Source organism: Eumetopias jubatus, unplaced genomic scaffold, assembly GCF_037043125.1.
Source record: "Eumetopias jubatus isolate StellerSeaLion01/CBP00866 unplaced genomic scaffold, mEumJub1_p1.0 scaffold_14, whole genome shotgun sequence".
Classification (NCBI taxonomy): Eukaryota; Metazoa; Chordata; class Mammalia; order Carnivora; family Otariidae; genus Eumetopias; species Eumetopias jubatus.
Window position 1 is genome coordinate 61,940,613 of NW_028274820.1, and position 27,374 is coordinate 61,967,986.

At 42.5% G+C, this 27,374-nt stretch overlaps 1 protein-coding gene across 2 annotated transcripts in view; it reads left to right on the forward strand.

Annotated features, from left to right (window-relative positions):
* CHN2 (chimerin 2) overlaps positions 1-27,374 on the forward strand; it is a 288,638-nt gene that overhangs the window by 81,775 nt on the left and 179,489 nt on the right. Inside the window, exon 2 of one of the 2 annotated variants that reach the window (XM_088018348.1) lies at positions 3,154-3,269. The exons of the other annotated variant lie outside the window; for it this stretch is intronic. Within the exon in view, the coding sequence (XP_087874474.1) occupies positions 3,251-3,269 (19 nt within the window). The 5' untranslated portion in view covers positions 3,154-3,250. The remainder of the gene's footprint in view (positions 1-3,153; positions 3,270-27,374) is intronic. 2 annotated transcript variants of the gene reach the window in all.

The window sequence follows — 27,374 nt, forward strand, 5'->3', positions numbered from 1 at the left end:
GCTGGCAGTCATCCATCTCATAAAGGCACCCTCAGAAACAAATGAAATATTTCCTGGAGTCCAGGTACAGGGTGTTGAGTCTTGTTCCTTGGCCTCCCACAGCTAGGAGGTCATGATAGCTCCTAGAGGAGCTCACAGACACTTCAGAGCATCGGTTCCAGGTTGGACATCCCATGCACGCATTGTGGTTTGGCCCCCTGTAGATAAACATTTCCTCCCACAACTGCAATCTCTGGTCGCCTTTCTTTGTTTCCGCTTAGACTCCCAAGAGAAAAGATAAAGATGATTTAGAGGAGGATAGAGGACCTTGGGATGCCTAAAGGATTGAGGCTTCAGAGGAGCAGCAGATCCTAAGTGTTTTATAATGAGAGGTAGACGAGGGGCCTTGGTGTGACAATCAGGACACGTGGAGAGGTGCGAAAGTACAGGCAAGGGCTGCACGTGGGGATGGGGTGGCGAGGGAAATGAGGAGACAGGGCTGAGTACGGTGCTACAGTTTCCACGGTGCAGAGGTAAAGGCAGGTGTCTTCTGGAGTATCACCTTTCTTTTTCCTGTCCTTTTGCCCTTTCCCCACTAGCCCTGCCTTATGTGAAAGGTGAGAAACAGACCTGCCTTATAAAACAGAGGGTATGGTCTGGGGACAGCCTGTGCTCTATGTGAGATCTCAGGATGGATGAGCTGCCATATCCACCCTAAGGAGAAGATTCTCTGATTCCATGGATTCACTGAAGAATCCTAAAACTAATATGAATGGGCCTGGTAGAGGTAGTCCATGATTATAAATATACCATGATTGTCTTATCTTGGTTGATTTGTGTCATATACCTTTCTCCTTCATAAAAATGAACGTTGCCACCGGTCTTAGGGAATACCTATAATTCCTGAAGACCAAGAGCTCCTATTGGGCAATTGAAAGCAAAGTATTTTAATTCTTGTGGTGACATTTTACAATGTGGTGTTCACCAGTTGTTTCTACCAGCCAGTATCCATTCACCATCTCTGATAACTATTTCAGTTTCTCTGGGGCTGTTTGGGGGAGTCGCCACCTTCTGCTCCATGGGGCTAGGGGACCCAGGATTGGCCAGTCAGAACGTTAGCATTCTCTCATGTTTGACTCAAGTCAGTGAGATAACCAGGGAGACTTTTGTCAGGATGTAAGAAAAAGAAACCCTTGGTCTTTTTGGCTGGACCTTGGGACTGTCAAGTTTTGAGGCTCAAGCTGTTTCAAGCTATCTTGCTTCTAGGAGGGGAGAATCTCAAAAAGAATGGAAACACACAGGCAGCAGAGATGAAAGATAGAACAAAACTGGACTCTGGTGATATGAGGAGGCTGTGATGAAAATCTGGACTCTGGTGATACAAGGAGGCAGTGATGAAGATCTAGACTCTAGAGCAAGATTGCTTGGGTTTGAATTGCTCTGCCATCTACTAATGGGGTCACTCAGGACAAGTTAGTCTCTGTGCCTCAGTTTCTTCCATCTATGAAGTGGGAATCATTGTAATAGCTGCTCACAGAGTTGTTTTGAGATAGGCGAGTCGTGTGAAACACTGAGAGCAGTACCCAGCATGGACTACGCAAGTGTTAGTCACCATCCAAATTCTGCGCCAAGCCGTGCATGAAGTGAGACCTACCTCTGGATGTTTTGGTTCTTAGAACAATATATTCTTTGTTTTGCATCTGCCAACTTAGGCTACCTTTTCTGTCACTTAACCCAAAGGGTTCTAACTAGTAGATCGAGGGGAATCAAATTCTTACGCACTTTTACGTTCTGTCTTCCTTAGTAAAACTAAGACAAAAATAATCCAAAGTCAGATATTCCTTTACTGACTGTTACCCAATGGTGAGTATGCTCTTGGAACAAGTCAATTCCTGCTCCTTCCCATTTTCTCAGTTGTGTTTGTTTGAAATTTACTTTTCAGAAATTCTTTTTAAAAAAAATATTTATTTATGAGAGAGAGAGAGCAGGGGAGGAGCAGAGGGAGACAAGCAGACTCTGTGCTGAGCGGGGAGCCTGATGCAGGGCTAGATCCCAGGACTGTGAGATCAGGACCCAAGCAGAAATCAAGAGTCAGAGCCTCAACCGACTAAGCCACCCAGGCGCCCCCTTTTCAGAAATTCTTTAAAAACTACTTCAGGTCATGATTTTCTAGGAAAACTCCAAACACTATAACTTGATTTCCCTAGCCAGCGTATGCTTTATCTACTTTCTCTCGCAACCCATGCAATGTTCTATAACGTTGATATAATAGAAAACACTGAATTGCGGAAGAGGGCTGGGGCTACAAATAGGAAAGGGAGAAGATCAGAAAACCTGGGACTCCAACTTGGCCTCAGCCAGTACCTCCCTGTGTGGTCTTGGACAAGCCCTTCTCCCTGGTTTCCTGGTCTGTAAAGCAGGCGAGATGATGCCTGAGGTACCCCGCCCCACCACTTACTGATTTTGCAATATATGAAAACTTTCTCAAGCACCTTCAATAATAGATTTCATTCTCTGTGGTTGAAAGGATGGAAAGGAAATTAGAAAAATAATAAATCTTAATGAGGCCCATCTGTATTTTGTGATTACCTTAGAATTTCTAAGGTATGTCATAAGGTTTGTCTTCTCTATTTTCCTTCTGTGTCTGAAGGGTTTTCTTTTTTCTTTTTTTCTCTTTCCTACTTTCTTCTCTCTAAAACTCCCTGTGTTCTTCTCCCTGAGTCCTCACCATCCTTAATAATCAACAAGGATCTTGGTGATGTAAGCTGAGAATTATAGCAGAGGCCCTGGGCCTCTAGTCCGCTTTAATTAGCAGGCAGTTCGCAGGGAGAAACAATAAGGGACCAGAATAGAAAACAAATAGTAAACTAGAGAAAATGGAGACAAAAGCAAATGACTAGAATTATCTCGGGGAGCTGGGAAGAGGAAAGCCAGAATGTTATTCTTCCTTTTTTGGAGAATGTGAAGCCAGGCCTGATGTGTAGTGGGCACCGGTGGGTGTTTGTGGAGTGAGGGAGCGAGGAGGTGAGTGAATAGATGTGAGTGAACATTTGGCTGTGTGTGGACACCTTCGGTCCTGCCAACTCAACTAGCCCAGGGACGGCGGAGGAAGGAAATGACAAGAGAAAACTCAGGATACTCCTGTACCAATGCAAAACAAATTGTCCACTGCAGATGTGAAAATATCCAACGCACTGAAGGAGGAACAGTATGACATTTGAGAAAGCTAAGAAGTTGCCTGCTAACCCGAACCAGTGCATTTGGTTTTGAAATGTGGTGCTTATTTGCAAGTAAGTATTCATTTCATGCCTCACTATTTGGCTTTTAGGTTGGACTTAATTAAAAAAGCTGTAGCATCTTTGAGTCCAATTTCCTCTTTTCACATAGCATCTGTCCCTGACAGCTTGTGTGAGGCTTGGCCACTTGTTGAGGCCGAGGCTGGAGGAGGAAATGACAGGGGAGAGGCGAGGTGGACAGACGCCTCTTGTTGGAGGTGGCACTGTCTGACTCTGCACGGCCCAGTCACGTGCTTAGGAAGCGCCTTGCTTGAAGCAAGGCAACAGATGTCCCCGAGAGGAGGATGCTGGCAGCCTCACAAAGGCCAGCATGACGGAGGGTAGGCATGAGTGCACTAACGGGGGAGCGAGGCCCACATGCTTCTGCCCTCTGCTCGGAGCTGAAAAATAGGCCAAAATCGGATACAAGCAAACCGTAGAACTGAACAGAGAGAACATACTAATTTGGAATAAACATTATCCCTGGGCAGGGGCGCTGTGGGAGTTGGGACCTATTTCCCAACACAAATATACCCTAGTGTTTTCTATATTCAAATAGATGGCCTAAAAGATAAAAGTCTATACCGGGGTTGACTTTGCCTATAGAAACGCACTGTTTTGTTTTACAAGGGGTTGTTTTGTTTTGCAAAGCATAGCTACCTGTTTATGCATTTACCTGGAGCTGTGGTTTTGAGTGTAACCAAGAAACAGAAGCTTTCTCCTCTTAGATCTGTCATTCTCATTTGTCAGGATAAGCCTATCAGTAAATCCAAACTGGGATCTCATTTTGCGACAAGTAATTGAGTTTGTGGTAAGCACGCTCTTACAGATGGAGCATGCACTTAATCTACTTTCTGTTTGATGTTTTTAGTGTTGCTTTTAAAGCAGTTTGTTTGAAGTTCAAGGTATTAGAATTTAGTTCTTTGGGGACTTCATCCTTAATTTAAAGGAATCTTTGGAAATTGCTTAGGCCTAACTGGGTCTTATTCTTGAAATTACCTGGAATTTCCCTAACTGTGCTTTGCTGTTTTATAGCACAAGGCCCATCCCACCAAATATGCACTGAGTTCGTGATCACTTTCTGGGCCTTTTCTTTTCTCCCCTATGTGCCCTACCTTCTAACCGCCATAGATGTGCTGGCTACACTTGGTTGCTAGACAATTCCTATTGCTTTCATGCAAAGGAAACCAACATTATGACATATCTCTTTTGAAGCTTATAGTTAAAGCCTCGTTCTTTGTGGTTCTGTGGGTATTAAAATCTGTGGCTGTTACCTATTTCTTACCCTTGTTGCCTGAAGAATGTCGTCAGCCTGACTGTGAGCAGATCGTCAGAGATCTATGGAAGAAGGCCATCTCTGGGCCACATTAGGGCTTAAACACTAACATAACCACATGTCTAGAAAGCAAGCAAGGTTAGGAGCCATAGGGGTGCATTTGGCCAGACTTATGAGACTTGAGTGCCACCGTGAATAATGTTTAGTAACTTTTACTGATACATTTCCAATTACACGATTAATAAAAGGATGCTTATGGAAAAATTAGAACAAAGTACTGATGAGCCAAAAGGACAGCCTCCCTGAAAATCCTGTGTTTAGAAATAGTCACATAAATCTTTTGATGTTTATGCTTCTAATTTCCTTCTATATACATAAATACATGTAAATATATATTTTCTACTTACAAAAATGTGGTCAGACAATTTATATTGATTTTCTTTCAAAATCCACTGAATATATTTCTTTATCTTAAGTATTTGACATCATTTTTAATGGTTATGCACAGTTCATTTGCATGGATAGAACTTGTTTTTTTGAACCAGTCACCTGTTGTTAGACATTTAGGTTGACTTCAATTTTTCTTTCTGATAATCATGCTGTGATGATTTCAGTATTTTTTATGGCTGAATAATATTCCACTGGATAGCTAGCTAGCTCTATCTCTATCTATCTATCTATCTATCTATCTATCTATCTATCTATATCACTTCTTCTTTATCCATCCATCTATTGATGGACTCTTGAGCTGCTTCCATAGTTTGGCTATTACAAATAATGCTTCAGTAAACCTAGGGGTGCATGTATCCCTTTGAATTAGTGTTTTTGTATTTTTCAGGTAAATACCCAGTAGTGCAATTCCTGGATTGTAGGGTAGTTCTATTTTTAAATTTTTTTTTAAGATTTTATTTATTTATTTGAGATAGAGATTGAGAGAGAGAGGGAGAGAGAACACATGGCGGGGGGGTCAGAGGGAGAAGCAGACTCCCTGCTGAGCAGGGAGACCAATGCGGGACTCGATTCTGGCACTCCAGGATCATGACCTGAGCCAAAGGCAGTTGCTTAACCAAATGAGCCACCCAGTCACCCTATTTTTAATTTTTTGAGGAAACTCCATACTGTTTCCCACTATGGCTTCACCAATTTACATTCCCACCAACAGTGCAAGAGGGTTCCTTTTTCCCCACATTCTTGCTAACATTTGTTGTTTCTTGTGCTTTTCATTTTAGCCATTCTGACAGGTGTGAGGTGATAGCTCATTGTGGTTTTGATTTCCATTTCCCTGATGATGAGTGATGTTGAGCATCTTTCCATGTGTCTGTTGGTCGTCTGTGTGTCTTCTTTGAAGAAATGTCTGGTCATGTCTTCTGCCTATTTTTAGATTATTTGTTTTTGGGTGTTGAGTTGTTTAAGTTTTTTGTTTATTTTGGATACTAACCCTTTATCAAATGTGTTATTTGCAAATACCTTCTCCTATTCTGTAGGTTGCCTTTGGGTTTGGTCGATTATTTCCTTCATTCTGCTGAAACTTTTTATTGATGTAGTCCCAATAATTTATTTTTGCTTTTATTTCCCTTGCCTCATGAGACATCTCTAGAAAACTATTGCTATGGCCAATGTCAGAGAGATTACTGCCTATGCTCTCTCCTAGGATTTTTATAAAGGTTTCAGGTCTCACATTTAGGTCTTTACTGCATTTTGAGTTTATTTTTGTGTATGGTGGAAGAAAGTGGTTCAGTTTCATTCTTTTGCATGTGGCTTTCCAGTTTTCTCAACACCATTTGTTGAAATGACTGTCTTTTTCCCATTGTACATTCATTCCTCCTTTGTTGAAGATTAATTGACTATAAAATTGTGGGTTTATTTCTGGGTTTTCGATTCTGTTCCATTGATCTATGTGTCTATTTTTATGCCAGTGCCATACTGTTTTAATTACTACTGCTTTGTAATATAACTTGAAGTCTGGAATTGTGATACCTCCACTTTTATTTTTCTTTATCAAGATTGCTTTGACTATTCGAGATCTTCTGTGGATCCATACAAATTTTAGGATTTTGCAGCTAAATCTTTATGCATCTTTGTTTCTTTAATATTAAATTCCAGACGTTTAATTATTTGGTTAAAAATTGCCGTGATTCTTATAGGAATCTGTCTTATATGCCCTTTAGGATGGCAGAGAACATCTGGGTGACAAAAATGGTTAATGCTTCTTAAACCAAACCTGACATAGGGAAAGAAGAGAGAGGGATCTCTGCCCTCTACTCTCTAGGAAGTTTGCTATAAATTTGAAAAGGGGAACTGGGCTCCTCATTTATTTTGGTTGTTTCAAGCCCTAAATATTAGATTAAATGTGTTCACAGTAGGCCTCGTGAATGACCAGGCATGGTCACACTTTTACCATGCTATGTAAATATGCATGTTCCTACTTTATCTGTAAGAGTATCTGTAATCGTAGTTACCAGTGGCAGAGAAGGGAGAGAAAGGGCAATCCTCTTAGTTCTTCTCTGTGTTGAGTAGAGATGCATGTTTTTGATATGCTGAGGACAGTTACTATAAAATGCAGACTAATAGTGTTTCACTGGAGAATAGAAAATACTGAGTGACGATGGAGTGCTTTGAGCAACCTTTCAATCCATTTATCAAAAGACCTTATAATGGAACTCTCATTTCAAGGGAGGTCAAACACTAATAAATGTTGAGGAAAGAAAGTTAAAAGGACATCAAGTTAGTATTTTACTATCCGTTCTTTGATCTTGGAAAGCTTGAAATATTTTTCACACTAATTTTGTGATTTATTGACTCATTCCTGACAATTGGCTTATTGGACCAGATACAGATGCCTTGCTTTTAACCACAGCTTCAATTTCTACAATGCTTTATAATACCAACAGGTTTTTATGTGTTTACTGGCCTCACTTACTGAGATTGCCACAGTTCTGGAATAGTCTTTGGTAGTTAAAAACTGGATTATTGTCAGTAAAAAGCACCTGAAATGTGACTGCTTTTTGTCTTAAGTGTTGTAATAACATCTCTTGGTTTTGTTGTATTCCTTTGGGTGCAAAACAATAAAATACCCTGTACTTGACTGACTCTTCCATACTCACCTGTATTCAGAATATATTCAGAATCTGATCTGTTGCTACCACTTCCGTTGCTACCACTGTGGTCTATGACAAAAGCCCATAGACATCTCATCTTCATCCTAGGTCATTGCTGTAACCTCCTAACTCTTTGCTGCTTTGTTTCCATCTTTGTCTCCCTTCAGAACCCACATGCCATTGGGAGCTTCCAAAATGCAGGTCAGATCATGTCATACCTCCTCCCCACTCAGGGTCAAGCACCCCAGGCCCCGCTTGACCCACCCTTGTCTTCCTCTTCTACCACGAGCCCCCTGCACACTCCCAATGAGAAGAGGATGGCGCTGTCGGAAGAGGATCTCCATGAGCTCCAGGCACTCATCTGCATTCCAGCCTTGGTGCTCGGCTGCTTTGCCTTCTCTTTTTTTCCAGGTCATGAACTGTCTCTGTTGCTGCCTAAGGTAATCCCATTCACTTGTCCACTAGAGTCTCCCTCTCCAACGACTCCCCTTCTCTCTCCAGCATCATCAGTTTTCCACTCTACTGAATCCATTCCTATCAGCCTACTAACAGGCTGTTATTTCTCTCACTTAAAAAACAGGACAAAACAAAAAGGATCAGTCAAACAAAAACAGCTTTTCAATTTCTTTTTTTTTACTACCCCCCCGACTTTATTTAGATATATTGACAAATGACATTGTGTAAGTTTAAGGTATACAATGTGATGATTGGATATATATATATATATATACACACATATACACACACACACACACACACACACACACACACACACACACACATATATATGATTACCCCAATAAGATTAACAGATCCATCGCCTAACATTGTTACCTTTGTGGGTTTTTTTTTTTGCCATGAGGACATTTAAGATCTATTCTCCTTTTTTTTTTTAAGATTTTATTTATTTATTTATTTGACAGAGACAGAGACAGCGAGAGCAGGAACACAAGCAGCGGGAGTGGGAGAGGGAGAAGCAGGCTTCCCACCGAGCAGGGAGCCCGATGTGGGACTCGATCCCAGGACCCTGGGATCATGACCTGAGCTGAAGGCAGACGCTTAACGACTGAGCCACCCCAGCTCCCTAAGATCTATTCTCTTAACAAACTTCAAATATATAATACAGTATTATAACTATAGTTACCATGCTGTATATGTTTCTATGAGTTCAGCTCTTTTTAGATTTCACATATAAGTAGTATCAAGAAGTACTTTTATTTCTCTAACTTATCTCAATTAGCATATTGCCTTCAAGGTTCATCCATGTTGTTGAATAGCAGGATTTCCTTCTTCATGGCTAAATACCACAACATCTTTATCCATTCATCCATTGGGGGACACTTCAGTTGTTCCTGTATCTTGGCTACTTTGAATAAGGCTGTAATGAATATGGGGTACAGGCATCTCTTTGAGATAGTGATTTCATTTCCTTTCGATAGATACCCAGATGTCGGATTGCTGGATCATATGGTAGCTCTATTTTTAAATTTTTTAGGAACCTCCATCCTGTTTTCCATAGTGGCTGCACCAATTTGCATTCCCACCAACTGTGCACAAGGATTCCCTTTTCTCCACATCCATGCCAACGCTTGTTCTCTTATCTTTTTGATAACAGCCCTTCTGACAGGTGTGGGGTGGTATCTCATTGTGGTTTTGATTTGCATTTCCCTGATGATGAGTGATGTGGAGCTCCTTTTCATGTACCTACCGGCCATTTGCACGTCTTCTTTGGGAAAATGTCTATTCAGGTCCTTTGCTCATTTTTAAATCATATTATCTGCCTTTTTGCTATTGGGTTGTATGGGTTCCTTATATTAAAACAACTTTTCTTGGCAGCATTTCCTCATCCAGTGACCACTCATATCTCTGCTCCCTTTTCGGCAAAATGCTTTGTGGTCTATTCTTTCCCTCCCTTTCTCCATTGAATTTGCTGCAATCAGGCTTTTGCTCCCATCCCTCCACCTAATCCCTTCTAGTTAGGGTCACCAACCACCACCTCCACGGCGTTGACTGACTTCAGGAGTCCATTCTCAGCCCTCACCTTACTTGACCTCTTAGCCGCATCTGCTAATATTGATCATTCACTTCTCCACCATGAAATATCAACTTCTAGTTGCTTCCACAATCTGCACTCTACTAATGGTCCTCTCGCTCCAGCCTCCTGATTGCTGCTGCATCTCTGCCCTTATATCTCACTACCATCTCCTTCCCTCATTCAGCTTTAGGCATCCTGGCGTCCTCAACCACCTCAGGTGCATTTCGGGGCTTTTGCATTGCTGCTCCTCCTGCCACAGAGGCTCTTCTCATAGATATCTGCATGAATCTCTACCCCTCTCTTCCTTCAAGTATTAGCTCACATGTCACCGGCACTACCTATGTTCTTTCCCTGCCCCTTATCTTCATGGTGCATCTCATAGTCTGGCTTACTCTTTGACTTGCTTGTTTCATTTATTGTCAGTCTCCACCCACTAGCTTGTGAGCTCCATGGCAGGGCAGGGTGGGGGGCTATCTACTGTGTTCTCTACCACATCCCCAGTGCCTAGACCAGCTGTGTTGCATGATAGGTGTTCAGTAAATAGTTGTTGAATGAAGGAAAGAATGAATGAATGGTGAATGTTCTCTTTATTGTTAGCAATGCACTTGGAGAATACTACAGTAGAACTACTTGAGTCTCATACCTTATAGGAGTTTAAAGGATTCTTAGTTTTCTTATAGTTAAATGAGTTAGGAAAAACAAGAGTGTTTTGGGAGGTGGAATGCCTTTCTTGTTTTGCCAGCCTTCCTGTGTACATAGAAACACTTCCTCAGAACTCTAAATTCCAAGTATGATCCTTAGAATCTGTCTTGTAAGCAGAAAAAAGTGCCATTTTTGTGCCAAACTGAAGGACAAGGGCAGAGTCAGAGAAACAGCCTTGATGTGGCTCATTTTGATTCAGAGGCGGTATAAGTGCAGGTTGAGAGACTGCTGGAGATGTAGAGGACCCCTCCTGCCTGTCTTTGGTGCCTCCTAGGCAGGTAAAGGCCTCACAGGTGTCCAGTTGACATTACCTGTACACATCAGCACATTGCTATCCATGGGACATGCCTTGCACTATCTCCACTCCCCGCCTTTTCTCACGTATTTTTTTTTCTTTCTTCCCAAATCCCTTCTCTATTTCTGCTTGCAGAAGTTCATTCCTGTCAGGGCCCAGCACACACACAGACTTGTCTGTGAAGCTTTTCCAGATCCTTGCCAATCAGCCTGGACTCCCCGTGTAAACCGTGCTCCTTAGAATAGCAAGCTCCAGTGTACCTCAGTTTAGTGTGAACCCAGACACACAGACATGGACACACACGTATACACACATATAGTCACAACACACAGACACGCCCAAAGACATATACACCAAATGTAAGCACATTGAGGTCAGGGATTGCATTTTATTTTTCTGGTGTTTTTAACACCTAGAAAGTGCCTTGGAGAGTGAAGACACTCAGTATAATTAGAACTGTAATGAAATGTATACAGTCCCTTTTTTATCAGGTAAAAGTTCATTCTTATAAATCCCCCTCTTGCTGGTTATTTTCCTTTTCCTACTGTTTTGTGTCTACGTAGACATTATAAAGAGAAAGCACTTGTGCACCACAACAAAGCCTCCCACTTAATCCTGGGCATAACCGTCCTTCTTGCCCTGCACTGTGCGCTTGTCCAGGGGCCCTCAGATGCGTCTACAGACAGAGGCCAGTGGGGGTCGTCCCACTCTTGTTTGGCAGAGGAAGAAACAGGTTAAGCAACTTACGTTAAGATTGTTTTACAACACAGAGCTGGATTTCAACTTCTGCTTTTCTGAAATGCGAGTCTGAGGGTCTAAGAATTACATTGCATTTATACTGTGGCAGTTCTTTATCAGAAACTACCCAACAGTAAATCTCAGGAGTCTAGAAAGGTATGTAAAACCACAAGACCATCCATTCATGGTTACTGAAGCTTTTCTACCAATATTTTCACCCGGTAGCATACATGAAGCCCAGAATACTTGGCTGTTGAGCCTATTCACCCATCTCTTCATATTTGTTAGCAAGATCAGAGGAAGCAGATTATTGACTAATGCAGCTCTGTCCTCAGTGGCATTGCTGCCTTTGCCGGCAGAAAGGATTAGGCAAATTAACAAAGGGCCTTGAGCCAACAGGGTCTGGTGGGAGGCCTCACTGAAGTATGAGATGTTGGGCGTTGGGTCCCAGAGGAGGGAAAAATGGCATGGTCTTGGCTGAGCTGTCCATGGGCACCACATGCTAGAAATCGTCTGTGTTGAAGAAATAAGTACAAGGGCCAAGAAGCTCACAGCCAGGATTACTCCAAAAAGGGAAGGTTTACGTTTAATCATCTTTTAAAAAATCTAGATATATCAAATGTATTTTATTAAACATATGCTAAAATGTTCTATATGTAAGGACCCCCAGTTGTGTTGGGTAAATAGCTCTTATGTTGCTGAGTGCTAGGAGGTAAAACAACAGAGAGCTGCTGGACACTCCAAAGGAAATAAAAGGTATCTCCAAGAGAGGATTTGCCTAACAGACTCTGCTAGCTTTGGCCAGGGTATTTGCATGCTATAGGGCTGGGTTGGCTTTCCGTTGTGTACTTTTAAAAAAGCGCTCCTTTCTAATGGCTTATGTGTACTCCATTGAAAAAGTGATGGACAAAACAGGTAAAGTGCTCTAAATCTATTTAATAGTATAAAGAGGCATAATGGAAGCCAGAGATTCAAAGAATTTCTTGTGAATTGCCTTGCAGGGGTGAAGAGTGAGTTATAACAGGTAAAGGCTCCTTGGGATACTTTGCCACTAGCCTGATTCTGTGTACAAAGTTACCTCAATGACAGGAGATTGACTGGAGGTGAGATTTGCACTTGAGAGCAAGGCAAATCCAGGCAGATGCCTGCTAATGGCTCTCTGAATTAAAAAAGGAGAATCTGGGGGTGCCTGGGTGGCTCAGTCAGTTGGTTGGCTGCCTTCAGCTCGGGTCATGATGCCGGAGTCCTGGGATTCAGCGCCCCCCCCCCCCACCGCTCAGGGGGATCCTGCTTCTCTCTCTGCCCCTCCTCCTGCTCGTGTTCTCTCTCTCTTTCTCAAATAAGTTTTTAAAAATCTTTTAAAAAATAAAATAAAAAGGAGACTCTGTCCTAAAGAACATTACTAATAGTGATCTGTGGCGATTTCTATTGTCATGAGAGAACACACTCACTCTTGTGTTTCATCTGAAGTTTTGTTAATCTTGATGATCCTCATAAATCAAGACATTCCTGAATTCATAGGTAGTGCTGTCTGGAGACTGTAGCAAAGGGTGCGTAGTCAGGCTGAGCTTCATTCTTGTGAATACTTTATGTTTTTCTAACACCTTCACAAATTCCTGTTCGCGTGATACAGCAACACTGGTGTTTTCCTAGATCTTTGCTTCATTTTGCTCATGTCAAATGAGGATTAGAGATGTCACCTCTTTCAGAAGTCTTGTGATAATAGGTAATAGATTTGGAAAGCACAACATGTCCTCTGTGTATTATTTTATTATTATTGCACATAACTCAAAACTCTGACTGTTCATAAGAGTAATACAATTATGAAACAAGGCTACTGATACTGCTTGGTATCCCATGATCATTCCTGAACTTTTATTAGATAGGAGACATGAGGGACTGAGGTATAAACACAGATAACTGACACATGGGGTAGAAAGTGACAAGCATTTTAAGAGACAAATCAATAACTCCCCATGAGAGTACAGATGAGAGCCTGAGTTTCCAGGAAGGAGAAACAGGGAAGACAGAGAAAATAACATGGAGTGAAGATTTGGAGGCAGGAACTCAGAGGGAACCCAGAAGGAGCAGATTTCACTACAGTCCAAGGTGCATGAGGAACAAGAGTGCAAGTTAGACTAGGAAAAAAGACTGGGGTCAAATTATGGAAAGTTTTCCATGTCGAGCTGAGGAGTATGGACTTGGGAGCAGAGGCAATGGCAAATGATGAGAGAGACTGGAGACAACACACTAAACAGAAGTCAGTGAGGTCTTGAACTAGGGCATTTCAGAGAGAAGAGAGGAGAGTGAGGCCAGAAATATCCTGAAAAGAGAAGAGACAGGAATTGGCCATTAATGAAATAGGAGGAAAAAGGCGAGCTGGTGAGAGGAAAAAGGAGAAGGCGAGACAGTCCATTAAAGCATGTGGTGTCTCCCTGGGCCTCTGACAGCTGGCTTCTGTATGGACAATCCTGGGAAAATATTGCCCTTTTACATTCTTTCTCAATGTTGAGTGATGCTCTTTTCTACTTTTCAGTGTGCTCAAAATAGCCAAAGATACAGCATAATGCTTTGAGCCAAAAAAATAATATGATGAGCCCAATTGGTAAAGTTTTAAAAAAAGAAAGTGGTGATTCATTTTTCAGACTCAAAGAGTTTCTCTTTTTCAAAAAAATGCCAGAACATGAAGTTCTGAAGTAGAGAAATTAACAGGTGATCATTTGAATAACAAAAAGTATATTTTCCAAAAGATTTCCTTTAGGGATTCTTTAAATAGTAAGTGCCTTGTCTTCACCCATTTAAATTTGATTTACTTGTAGGTATTTGATAAAACAGAGGAATAAGCTTATCACATGAAGCATGATATTCCTTAGAACTACATGTTACCCCATGCAGTATTTTTAAAATGCTTATTTATATATGTATGATGTTAGCTATAACCAAAATATTCTAAGAAATTAAATGAATATATTTTCATGTTCAGTAGTCAATTTTGATAATTAAAGCTATAATCTTAACATTAAATATATAAATGACAGGTGTAAAATTTGGTAATCATCAAAATAATTAATTCCTGTCATTTGTATAGTCCTCTAATAAATAGAATCTAGAAAGTTCTTTGTCATTTTTCTTAAAAAGTTTGTGATAATTTATAACATGAGCTCTGAAAACCCTAACGATGGCTTCCTTTTTGAATTCTTAGAAAGGTAAATTTAATTATTTTAGGTTTCTCTAGCAGTTACTAGTTTTTTTCTACAGATTACATTTTAAAATTACTCTTTGCTACACAAAAGAATTGAAAGGAAGGACTTGAACAGATATTTGCACACGCACATTCATAGCAGCATGATTCACAATAGCCAAAAGGTGGATGAATGGATGAGCAAAACATAACACACACACACACACACACACACACACACACACACACACACACACACACACACACACTGGAATATTATGCAGCCTTTACAAAGGAATGAAATTCTGATACGTGCTACAATGTGGATGAACCTTAAAGACATTAGGCTAAGTGATACAAGCCAAACACAGAAAGACAAATAGTGTGTGATTCCACTTATGTAATTACATAGAGTGGCCAAGTTCATAGAGACAGAAAGTGGAAGAGTGGTTGCCAGAGGCTGGAGGGAGTGGGGGGTTCTTGTGTAATAGGCACAGAGTCTCAGTTTAGGGTGATGAAAAAGTTCTGGAAATGGATGGTGGTGATGGTTGCATGACCATGTGAATATTCTTAATGCCTCTGAACATGCACTTAAAAATAGTTAAGATGGTGAATTTGTTATGTATATTTCACCAGTTTTTTTAAAATGACTCTCAGCTGAACTATACTCCTGTAGCTAACTCTCTTAGAAAAGTACAGTTGCAGTGGCCAGTTTGGAACAGGCTGGTGGACTTAACACTTGCCGTCCTCCAGCCTGATCGCTGGCCCTTCCTTAGGGCTCCTTGGCTTTGCCCCTGTTCCCCAAGGGGAAGAGCGGCTCATTAAACTCCTGGTGCCACAGGTGGATACGATAGTGCTTCACCTCCCAGCCCTCAAAGTGTCCTGCTCCAGTCTAGCTGAGTTGTCAGCTTCAAGAAAGATAGTAGAAATGTGTTTTTAAGTTTGAGTTTTTATCAGTTTGTGCCTTAGACCGAAAATTTATTTGACTTATTTGAAGAGGAAGGAGAAGACAAATCTACAGTCATCATGATAATAAGTACTTCTTCCTATGTAGTGTATTAAAACTCAAGACCGGGGTGCCTGGGTGGCTCAGTCGGTTAAGTGTTCTACTCTTGGTTTCAGCTCGGGTCATGATCTCAAGATTGTGAATTGAGCCCCATGTCAGGCTCTGCACTCAGTGTGGGGTCTGCTTCAGACTCTCTCCCTCTCCCTCCCCGCTCACTCTCTCTCACGAATAAATAAAATCTTAAAAAAAAATAACCCAACTCCAGACCATTCTTGTTCTACTGCAGTCCTTTGAGATGAAGTAGGGCAAACAGTATAATTCATATACTGTAGGTAAGATGAGATGGGAGGAGCAAGTCTATGTGACCTGCCCAAGGTCACCTAGCTAAGCTAGTGTTCACCCCCAGGTCCAGATCTGCAGCCCTTCCCCATGTGCCGTGTTGTCCTTTCAGAGCCAGGATGAGGGGAGTTCTGGGTGGGGTCTGGACCATCTGTAGTGCAGGACACCACAGAAAGGCTGAGAGCATCTGAGAGCCTCTCAGGAGCGAGCCTTCTACTGGTGCTGCACTTGATCCCAACTGAATCCCAAAAATGGACTTCCTTTTGAGAGCAGAGCTCCAGATTGAGCTCAGAGCTGATGAGGCCTTCGGTCAGATGGAAGTCCTTGGCTTCTGTCCCGTCTGGATGAGACCCTTTGGGGCCTGTCTCCCACCTGTCACAATGCTGCTGGTCGGTGCCACGTGTGGAGGGGCAGCGTGCTTAGGGGTTAGGCTAGTTCCCTGGGGCTGCCATAACAGACTCTAACGGGGTGGCTTAGAACAGCAAAGGGTATTCCCTCACAGTTCTGGAGGCTAGCAGCCAGAAGGTGTCGGTGGGGCTGTGCTCCCTGCCTCGCTTCCAGTTTCTAACAGCGCCCAGCAAGCAATCCACGGCATTCCTTGGCTTATGGATTGCTTCACTCCAATCTCTGCCTCCATATTCACAGGGCATGCTTCCCTGTGGGTCTCTGTGTCTCTGTTTCCTCTTCTTACAAGGACACCAGTCGTTGGACCGAGGGCCCACCCTAATCTAGTATGACTTCATCTTAATTAATTATATCTGCAGACACCCTGTTTCTAGGTAACATCACATTCTGAGGTTCCAGGTGGACATGAATTTGGCGGGGGTGGGCGCGGGGTGGGGGCACACTATTCCATCCACTACAGCAGCCAAATACAGGCTCTGGGGCCAGTGCTTAGATCTCTGTCCCACTCCTCTTCCAGGTCTGTCCAGGTTCTGGGGGCCTCGCCCAGTACCCCTCATTGGGGCAACAGGCTGACTTCTCATTGCTGTCATGTGTTGATGCTGGCATCTGTTTCCTGGTCCCCAGTGGTCTATTCCTCAGAGTCATTGCTGTGTTGGCCCATATCCCCCACAGCAAGATACCTTAAGGTCTGCCTGTCTTCTGAGTTACTTTCTTGATACACTTGATTCACAGAAGTTGTTCTTTCCAGAGGTGAAACTCGGCAGGCTGTATAAGGTTTGTCTCCACTTATGTGCTACCTTTAGGAGTCATTCACCTGTTCTTAGGATGTGTTCGGGCATTAGGGTCCATCTGGGGCTGCCTCACTTGCCCAGGCACACCACACACACATCTCCACCCTGGTGTTTCCTCCTCCTCCTCCTCCAAACTACCAGGACAGGCAGGTGCAAAGCTCCTGGCCTCATTTTCCCTAGTTCTACCAGAGGGTGTCCTTTATCCACTCCTCTCAGGGCTCTGCCTGGAGATGGGTGGGGTTTGTGGCTGCTTCTTAGGGACCCCCATCCTCTGGCACCTTTCTACCACCCTCCACCGGTCTATTAGCTTCCCCTGGCCTGTGGGACTTGAACAGAGTCTTTCCTTACTTAATACTCATCCTTCCAAATCTTCAGCCCATTCCAGGGCCCAAGATTTTGAAATAGAAAAGAATCCATTTCTTTGTTTTCTGCCATTATGCTGTGTCATCCCTTCTCTGTAAAGTCATAAAAGCAGTAGTCCTAGCTGACGGAATGGGCAAGGGTCACTGGCTGCAGGGACAGCATACAAAAACAAACACACAAAAAGCCACCGGGGTTAGTTCCTAAAAATATGCTCCTAACTCAAATATTTCAATTTCACAGTTTCATAGAAGTTCACGGAGAAATTAGAGGACATAAATAGTGAACCAAACCAACTTTGCAGATGACTAAAACTTGATCCTGTGATATCCCTGGGAGACTGATATGATATGGGCTGTAGCTGAGAGCTCAGAAACCAAAAATGACAGAGGGAGCAAGTAAAAAAACACATATAGAGAGGCTTAGCCAAGCCGTGATTTGTAGAGAGAGATACCTCCTAAACCAAACCACATGAAAAACTGTAAAATGCAATCATGTGAACAATCATTGTCTTGATTAATCTGCTTTGGAAATCTAGATGTTCAAATTTTAGTATAAAATGGACTGTTTTTGTATAATACTATATGAAAAAGGAACTATTTTATTTTATTTATTTTTAAAGATTTTATTTATTTATTTGACAGAGAGAGAGAGAGAGCACAAGCAGGGGGAGTGGCAGAGGGAGAGGGAAAAGCAGGCTCCCCGCTGAGCAGGGAGCCCGATGCAGGACTCAACCCCAGGACCCTGAGATCATGACCTGAGCCGAAGGCAGGTGCTTAACTGACTGAGCTACCCAGGCGCCCCAAAAAAGGAACTAGTTTAATCTCGGTATTGGCTGGGCACCCAGTATAGTAAATGTGCCATTTCAAAATTTGGGAAAGACCACCACGCAGAAGTGGAAAAGACACGGACACAAGTGGCTGTATGACTCTTGACTCCTCACCCACATTTGGGGGGATAACAAGGTGGAGAGTTAGAATTTTGAAGCCAACCCACGCACGGTGCTCAAAATCTCACCCTCTCCAGAAAAGGTGGGGAGCGTCCCTGCCCCTTTCCTCAGGCACAGGGAGAATAGCTTCAGCTAGACCTCTTGGAGGGTTTAATAAGTGTCCTCTGCACTTTGGTGGACACAGTGGACTGGGGCCTGGCTCACCCCTAAGAAATCTAAAGGTCAGGTTGCTCTCAGCTTGTCGCATGGTGGGCCCATTGGGTATCAGGCATTTGTCAGGGCAAAAGAGTGACTGTTTCTCATGAAGCAGATGCAAGGCAGGCTCAGAGATAGTCATCCAGGAGAGTCACTTGGAAGGTGAAGTGACACTAAAAGGAGGGTGGGCCTCCAGATTTCCAGTGGCCGAGGAAGGAGCCCTAAGCAACCAGCATTTATTACAGGTGAGAGATCCCCCGTGATTTCAGGGGGAACACATGAAATCACTCCCGGAGAAGAGAACACTTTAAATACTTGCTGGGAGAGCACCGAAGCCTTCTTTTAGCGGTATGAATACGAATCGAGTAAGCCCTTTCCCTCCTCCTCGCCCCTCCATCCTGGTCTGAAAGGGCACCTGGCAAGATGGAGGAGGAAGCAGAAAAGGGCAGCTGAGGGGATAGATTTTTGTCTGACACATATTTTTGAGTCTTTACTATGTCAGGCCATCCTGTTTTAGGTGCTGGGGATAGAAATGGCTTAGAAAGAACATCCCTTTATCTGCTATCCTACATGCTTAAAATCATAAAAACAATTATTCTGCACCCAGCATATCAGTATGGATAGTCTCCTCTGTGACAAAAATGAAATTTGTTTTTATCTGAAAACAAAATCGTTTCACAGTAGTTCTGGCACTTACCCTGATTTTATCACAAAGCTTGTGATTTGTTAAAAAAATTTGCATTTGTTTAAATCTTGGAGGCATGATAAAATGGAAAGTTGAGTCAATAGCTGGCTAATTTTTAGAGACCAAGTAATCAAAGCAATTGTACAGTTAGCTGTCTGGTTTGCATTGCAGAGAATGAAAAGTCTGATAAAGTTTACTTGTGTAGAAGCCATATGGACTGCCAGAAAGTAACCCTTCAGGCCCAAATTGTATTCTTCTGAATAAGAAAGCCCATCTATGTAATGGTGATCTCTCTTGACTTGCCTTCATTTCCCCCTTCCTTCTTCTTTTTCTATTCTTATTGCCCTTCTCTCCTTCATCTCTCTTTGTCTCCTTTCTCTCTTCCACTGCTCCCCTACCCTCCACCAAACCTTTTAAAATACATACTTACTTGAATCTTATTTGTGTCTCAGATTTCTGTGTTCCATATCTAGAGTGCTCACGTCTAGTGGGCAAAATGCAAAATCAGTGTCAGGCAAATACCTCAGAAATGTTCCGAGTGCTGTGACTGGCCTTTGGTCCCATTGTGAGTTAGGCCTCCTTAGGATGGGGTGTGGAAGCTAGTGTGTGAGGATTCATGGAGGTCGTTGGTAGCACACAGAGTGAGCCAGCAAATCTGTGGTCCCTAAGCTAGCTGTGTCTTAAGAAGCAGATCTGAAAGCGTCATATTGTTTTATCGGTTTCCTGGGAGGGTGTTTCAAGCTTAAAAACTATAGGCAATGTAAACATTTCCTGAGAAGTTAATTATAGTATCTCCTGGAAAATGGAAGTCCTGGCATCATGTAAAAGAAAGGAGAATGTTCTGATTAAGTAACTTGTTTAATAAACAATAAAGAGGATCCACAAAGCAAAACATATAGAAGGAGGGTAGTGATGGGAAGACAAAAAATCCCTCCAGGATGAGTCACTGCAGACTGTGCTGACCGCCTAGAAGGTGGGTGTGGCCTCAGGGACGTTGTAGGGCAAGGAGATCCTGGGAGCTGAAAGAAGGAAGAAAGTGGTACAGCAGGTGCTACATAAATCGCAATATCCTTGTCCTGTGATAAATTCACCCTCTAAGAACAAACATCCAGGGAATCCGGTGTCCAAGGTGATTCCTCAAGTGTTTTGTTTATTATTTAAATGTTGTGGCAGACCACTTAATCCAGTATAATCGATATGTAAGAACCACTGCAGAGTTCCTCCTGTCCCAGTAGCTTTGTTAGCATCCTTGAGGGACGATATGGGAATGTAATCACGCGAGCTCCAGTGGAATTGCTCTGGGTCATTTGCATTCTGCCGAGTTGCCGGATTCCTGCCCTCTAACACAATAATGAGCATTTCCCTCCAGAGGTGTGAAGTGTGTCTAATAATTAGTCCTCTGTGCTTTAGATGTGATTGGTTATGTCCGAGCCTCTTTAGTCTTAAGAATATAATTTTATTGTGATGACATTTTTAAGGGAGCAGTCCCCAAACCCCATTTTAGGGAAAACAAAAGGGGGATAACCCAGATACATCTTATCGCTGTTCATTGCTTCCCCTTCTGTTAAATCTTACCCAGACCTAGGAAATTGAGATTCGAGGAGCCCAATTTTCTGTAAGTCTAATGGCCCCAAATTCAGGATCGCTTCAAATATTTTTTAGGGGTCTGCAACCTCTTTGTTTTTTTTTTGAGAGAGAGAGAGAGAAAGAGCGATGGGGGGGTGGGGTCTCTGTATCACCTGCCCCTCCTGTCACTGCAGCCTTTCCTCATGTTACTTCTTCACTCACCTGGCTCCAACACGTCCAGCTTTCTGTCCGTTCCACGGGCTTCCTGCCTTGGCCCTCGGCTCGTGCTGCTTCCTCTGCCTTGAATGTCCTTGTCCCAGACCTCCCAACAGTTGACTTCTGCACACCCTTCAGGCCGTAGTGTAACCTTGCTTCCTCTCTCATTCAGAATAGTCAATCACTTACAACTCCAAATCTTAGTGGTTTTAAAAAAAAAAAAAATTTATTTGCCTTCGGGTCCTGGCCCAATGTGGTTGGTGTGTGTGTAAATCAGAAATAAGAATGGGGACTCCCCTGTGGGTCCCATGGCCACCAAGCCATTCCAGCATGTGCCCCCTCCAACCCCGTGGCCTTCTGGGAATCCTCCGCAGGACCACCTGCTTTCACCTGGTGAGAAATAAGGAACACGTGGAGGATTGTTTAGGCTAAGCCTAGAAGTGGAAAGTGTTGCTTGCACCCACATTCCACATGGCTTCACCCCGATGCAAGGGCCTGGGCGTGTAGTCTTCCTGTGTGCCCAGAAGGAAAATTCACCCATTGGGTGACTGACAGTCCTATTGTGTCCCTTCTCAGAGATGCCGTCTGTAGCTACCTAAGCAGGTCTGCCTTGTTAGTCTCATGATGGTACTTTCTTTATTTCCTCCATAGCACTTTATCTGTAATAATTTATTTGCCTGTCTGTTAATTGTGTTCTCCGCACAAGCCCAGAGCTGCATGAGCACGGGGATCCGCTCTGCTCGTGACCATACACACAATACCTGGCAATGCCATGTCCTGCACAGAGTGGATTACCAATCAATTACAGTTTATCAATGTGTGATGAATGGACGAGTCAATGATTGAACAAATGAGGATTAAAAAACAGAGACCTTATTTGGAGGGTATCCCCTCTTAGAGAAAAGACAGAACCAATAGGCCATAGTCTTTTATAATAATAAATTTTAAAAAGCAACCAAAATCCCTCTTTGAGTTAAAAATAATAGACTTTGTATTAGGATTCAAAATGAGTTTGGAAGGGCACTGTTCTTTTGGTGTTAGCCCAATTTAGCTTAGTTCACTTTTCCAGATGAGCAGACTGGAGAGGAGCAGTGCTCTTTTTCTTTTCTTTTCTTTCTTTCTTTCTGTTGGCTTATTCTACTCTTGCATTTCTGAGTGGGGTGCAAACCCCTCAGACACCCTCCTAACTTGCCTGCCCCTTCTCTACTCCCAGGAGCCAAACCATGTGCTCATCTCCTCCCCTCCTCTATCAATATATTTATAGCAGCCCAGGGGATGGAAGCATGCTATCTCCGATGACTGAGTTTTCTTATCTTGCTCCTCCTTTTCCTTCCCACTGTCACTGTCCTTTCTTGGCTTAGCATGTGGTAGGGTATGCGGCAGAGAGGCAGAATGCCCAATCCAAGGCCACCCCTCCTGTGGTCTGTGCAGGGCTGTAAGGAGGCGTGCTATGTCGTGCTCAGCTCCTTTGCTGTGAAAGCTAGGCTGTTGCCTGTCTCCTGGAGGGGGACACAGGGGAAGCCCACCTTGCCTGGCTCATCGACACTGCCCTGGCCTTGGTATGGCTCCTAACTGGCCGGGCTCTGGGAATGTAGCAGAGTGAGGGGTTTGAGTGCTGATTCCTGGAATCATGGCCAAGCAAGATGTTCCCTACTTCAAATGGGTTTCTCCCACCCCATTCTAGCCCCTATGGGGCAGGCACATGGCATTTCCAGGGTGGAGGGACTTGTGGTTGGAGTAATTCCTGTGAAGAGTACAATCAACTACTTTATGTATTTACTTTCCTTCCCTCATTCCGACATTATTGTGCAGATGAAATACATGAAATGAACACTAAAATCAAGGATGTGTGCAAAGATGCATCCACAGGAATGTTCAGTAATAGAAAAAAATGGAAGCAACTTATATGTTCACGTAAGGGAGTACATAAAAATACATTATGATACATCCGTATAATGAAATACTTGCAAGTTGTTAAAATTGATCGTGTAGAATATTAAACGACATGTAATCATGTTCACATTTAATTTTTAAAAATCAGGCTATAAAGCAGTGGACACCATTTGATCTCATTTTTGCAATTAAAAACTTTTTTAATGTATAATGTATAAACAATGAGAAGGATAAAGATCAAAACAGGGTAGTATTGTAGTAAATGGGATAAGAGGTGAAGTTTTATTCTTAGTACCCAATGGCATTTTTAAAATCTCCTATAATGAATAGGCATTTCTTTTGAAAAAGGACATAAAAATCTAAAATGTAATTTCACAAATTAGATGACTAACTCCCTCAATAAATACTTGTTTATAAAAATGACTATTGATGGAAGACTAAAGAACAAAACAAGTCATTGAGGTGCAGTAAAAAACAGCCCAAGAGCCCAAGATTTCTGTCTGTATCCCCCAACCTCATCCTCCACCTTCTCTCTCCCCTTTCCTTCCCGCCCACATGGAACCAGTGACTGAAGCTCCCGGGGGGGGGGGGGTCTGGTGTGGCTTCGGCTCCTGGGCATCTCTGGTCTCCACGGCCTGCATCACTTTCCCACGGCCGTTGCCTTAGTTGAGTGCTGGGTCATCTCCTGATGGGACTTCTCGCCGCCAGGCAGGTCTGGGCTCGCACCATTCTGAACTGTGCTATCCAGTCCCCTGACAACCTGGCAAATGGGGAGCCACGTTAGGAGACCCCGCCCAGAGAAGAGGGCAGGTGTTCGCTGGGGGTCTTTCCTGACAGCGGCCACCTCCGTTCCCAGAATCAATCCTTCTTTACACCCCCATTCTTTGTTCTGATGTTTTAAATGTCTACTGCATGTCTTTCTTTTTTATAAACCAGCTTACTTAGGTGTGATGAATGTGCAAAAAGCTGTACATGTTTAATGTATACAGCTTGAAGAGTCGGGATAAGTGTACGTGGTAAGACCATCACTGTTCTCAAGGCCACAGTCATATCCCAAAGCTTCCTCCTGCCCCCTTTATCATTGTTACTATGTTTTCACCTGCACGTCTTGGCATTTATTTTGTATCAGGTACTTTACACATCCCCCATAGTAATTTCTGCAGTCCTTGTGACATCCCCATGAGAGTTATAGCCCCACTTTACAAATGAGAACACTGAGGCACAGAGAGATTAAGAGACTTGGTCCAAGGCATCGCAGATAGAAACTGGCAAGAAAGCCCGGGTAATACAGGTCCAGCATCTCTATGCTTACCATATTCATGTGTTGTTGCTTCTTATACTTATGTCTTTCACAGGTCTCTCTCCCGCTACCACACTGTGGAGGTGGGAACCATGTTTTATTAGGTTTATTTTATTTTATTTCTATTTTTTACTTTTTTAAAGTAAACTCTAGGGGCGCCTGGGTGGCTCAATCATTAAGCGTCTGCCTTCGGCTCAGGTCATGATCCCAGGGTCCTGGGATCGAGCCCCGCATCGGGCTCCCTGCTCCGCGGGACGCCCGCTTCTCCCTCTCCCGCTCCCCCTGCTCTTGTTCCCTCTCTCGCTGTCTCCCTCTGTCAAATAAATAAAGAAAATCTTTTAAAAAAATAAATAAACTCTGCCCAACTTGGGGCTTGAACTCACAATCATGAGATCAAGAGTTAACATGCTCCACCAGCTGAGCCAGCTGGGTGCCCCAATTTTAATTTTTTAAAAATTACTCAGTGCTCATCAAGATAAGGGTACTCTTAATCCCCTTTGTCTATTTCACCCCTTCCCCACTGACCTCCCCTCCGGCAACCATCTGTTTGTTCTCTGTATTTAAGAGACTGTTATTTTGTTTGTCTCTTTTATTGCTTGTTCTTTCTTGGTCTGCTCATTTGTTTTGTTTCTTAGTTACATATATAAGTGAAACCATATGGTATTTGTCTTTTTCTGACTGACTTATTTTACTAGTATAATTCTCTCTAGGTCCATCCATGTTGTTGGAAGTGGCAAGATCTCATTCTTTTTTTACGGCTGAGTAATATTCCTGTGTGTGTGTGTGTGTGTGTGTGTGTGTGTGTGTGTGTGTGTGTGTGTGTGTACACACCGCATCTTCTTTATCCATTCATCTAACAGTGGACACTTAGGTTGCTTCCATATCTTGGCCATTGTAAATAACGCTGCAGTAAACATATGGGTGCATGTACCTTTTCAAATTAGTGTTTTCATTTTCTTTGGGTAAAAACTCAGGAGTGGGATTATTAGACCATATGGTAGCTCTATTTTTAATTTTTTTTTTTTTTTTGAGGAACCTCCATCCTGTTTTCCACAGTGGCTGCACCAGTTTGCATTCCCGCCAACAGTGCCTTAGGGTTCCTTTTTCTCCACATCCTCGCCAACGTGTGTTATTTCTTGTTTTTGTTGTTGTTGTTGTTTTGTTTTGTTTTGTGTTTGTTTTTATTTTATTTTAGCCATTCTGATGTGTGTAAGGTGATATCTCATTGTGGTTTTGATTTGCATTTCCCTGATGATGAGTGATGCTGAGCATCTTTCCGTGTGTCTGTTGGCCATCTGCATATCTGCTTTGGAAAAATGTCTACTCAGGTCCTCTGCCCATTTTAAATTGGATTATTTGGGGTTTTTTGGTGTTGAGTTGTATAAGTTTTTTATGTATTTTGGATATTAACTCCTTATTGGATATATCATTTGCAAATATCTTCTTGCATTTAATAGGTTACCTTTCTGTTTTGTTCATGGTTTCCTTTGCTGTGCAAAAGCTTTTTATCGTGTTTTAAATATACCTTTATTTCTTTGATGCTAAGCCCAGGGCTGGCCTATAGCGATCTCATAATAAGTATTGAATGAATGACCATTTATGCAACAAGTGTGTATTTAGCTTCTACCATATGCCAGGCATTGTTTTAACCACCTGAAATACATAGATAACAAAATAGATCAAGATTCCTGCCCTCCATGGGGGATGGAGGGTGACTTAGACTCCAGTGAAAATGTCAAGGGCAAGTTGGATAAGTGATTCAGGAATTATTTACATGACATTTTTACTTCTTCTATAACTATGTTTCACTAGATTACATTTTAAATTGGGGGTGTAATTTGTGACAACCACAGTACTAGATATGAATACAAGCCCTTCCTTTGTCATATCAGAGCTCTGTACCCAAATGTAAGTAATCTATCAGTGGTCAAATCATGACAGCCTGATGCTTCTTGATGCTTTGAAACATATTTTTTGAAACTTCAATGCATATTCTGAAAATATCACCTTTCTTTCATTTCTTTATGTTCTTCTTTCTTGCTCATCATTTTCACTTTTTCTGCTTTCTGCCCCTATTCTCTTGTGAAACTGTCTCATTGCCTCCTGCTGCTTCCTCCCTTACTCCCTGCCTTCCCTTCTTACCTTCCTTTCCTCTCTACCATGCCAAATTTGTATTTTTGAACAGTGGATCAAATCTCATACAGAAAATGTGATTTTCTTTTTCAACCTGAAGGATGAACATGGTGAGGAATTAATCTGACCAAAATTTGTGTCACCAAGGGCTGTAGATTTGCTTCTCGGGGCAGAAAAAAGAAGAGAGTCTAGCTTTAGCAGTCAGAGAAACCTCACAATGTAGAGATTATTTCCATTTTATTAATAACAAAGCAGAGCTCCAAAGGGATTAATTGTCTATAAAGAACACATAGAGGAACATGTCCACAGCATGATGCTTACCACCTGATGTAGAGGGAGTTCTGAAAAAAAAAATTTCTTCTCCTGCTTGAAGAATGTGTTTTTCTGGGCGCCTGGGTGGCTCAGTTGGTTAAGCAACTGCCTTCGGCTCAGGTCATGATCCTGGAGTCTCGGGATCGAGTCCCACATCGGGCTCCCTGCTCAGCGAGGAGCCTGCTTCTCCCTCTAACCCTCCCCCCTCTCATGTACTCTCTCTCTCTCTCTCTCTCATTCTCACTCTCTCAAAATAAATAAATAAATCTTTTAAAAAAAACAATGTGTTTTTCTGGGTTTCCATTTATTAAAATGTAATTGAGGAATTACGGAGCTCAGACTATTCCCAAGTAGTGGCATTATTTTAAAACAAATGGAGTCTTACAGGAATAGAAATAACCTATTATACTTGCAAAACACTAGCTTAAAAATGTACCACCAGAATATGCTATTTCTTCATTTTTTCCTCCCCACACTCCAATCTCCACAAATGGAAATTACTCATTCCTTAGATTGTATGTTAAATTCTAATGGCCATAGTGCGACCACAGAAAGCTTCTGCGTTTATTAAGTTTCCCTGTATCTTGAGCAATTGGACGGTTCAGATTTCCAGAACCTTATCTTTTGCAGATATTCTTTTTGTCA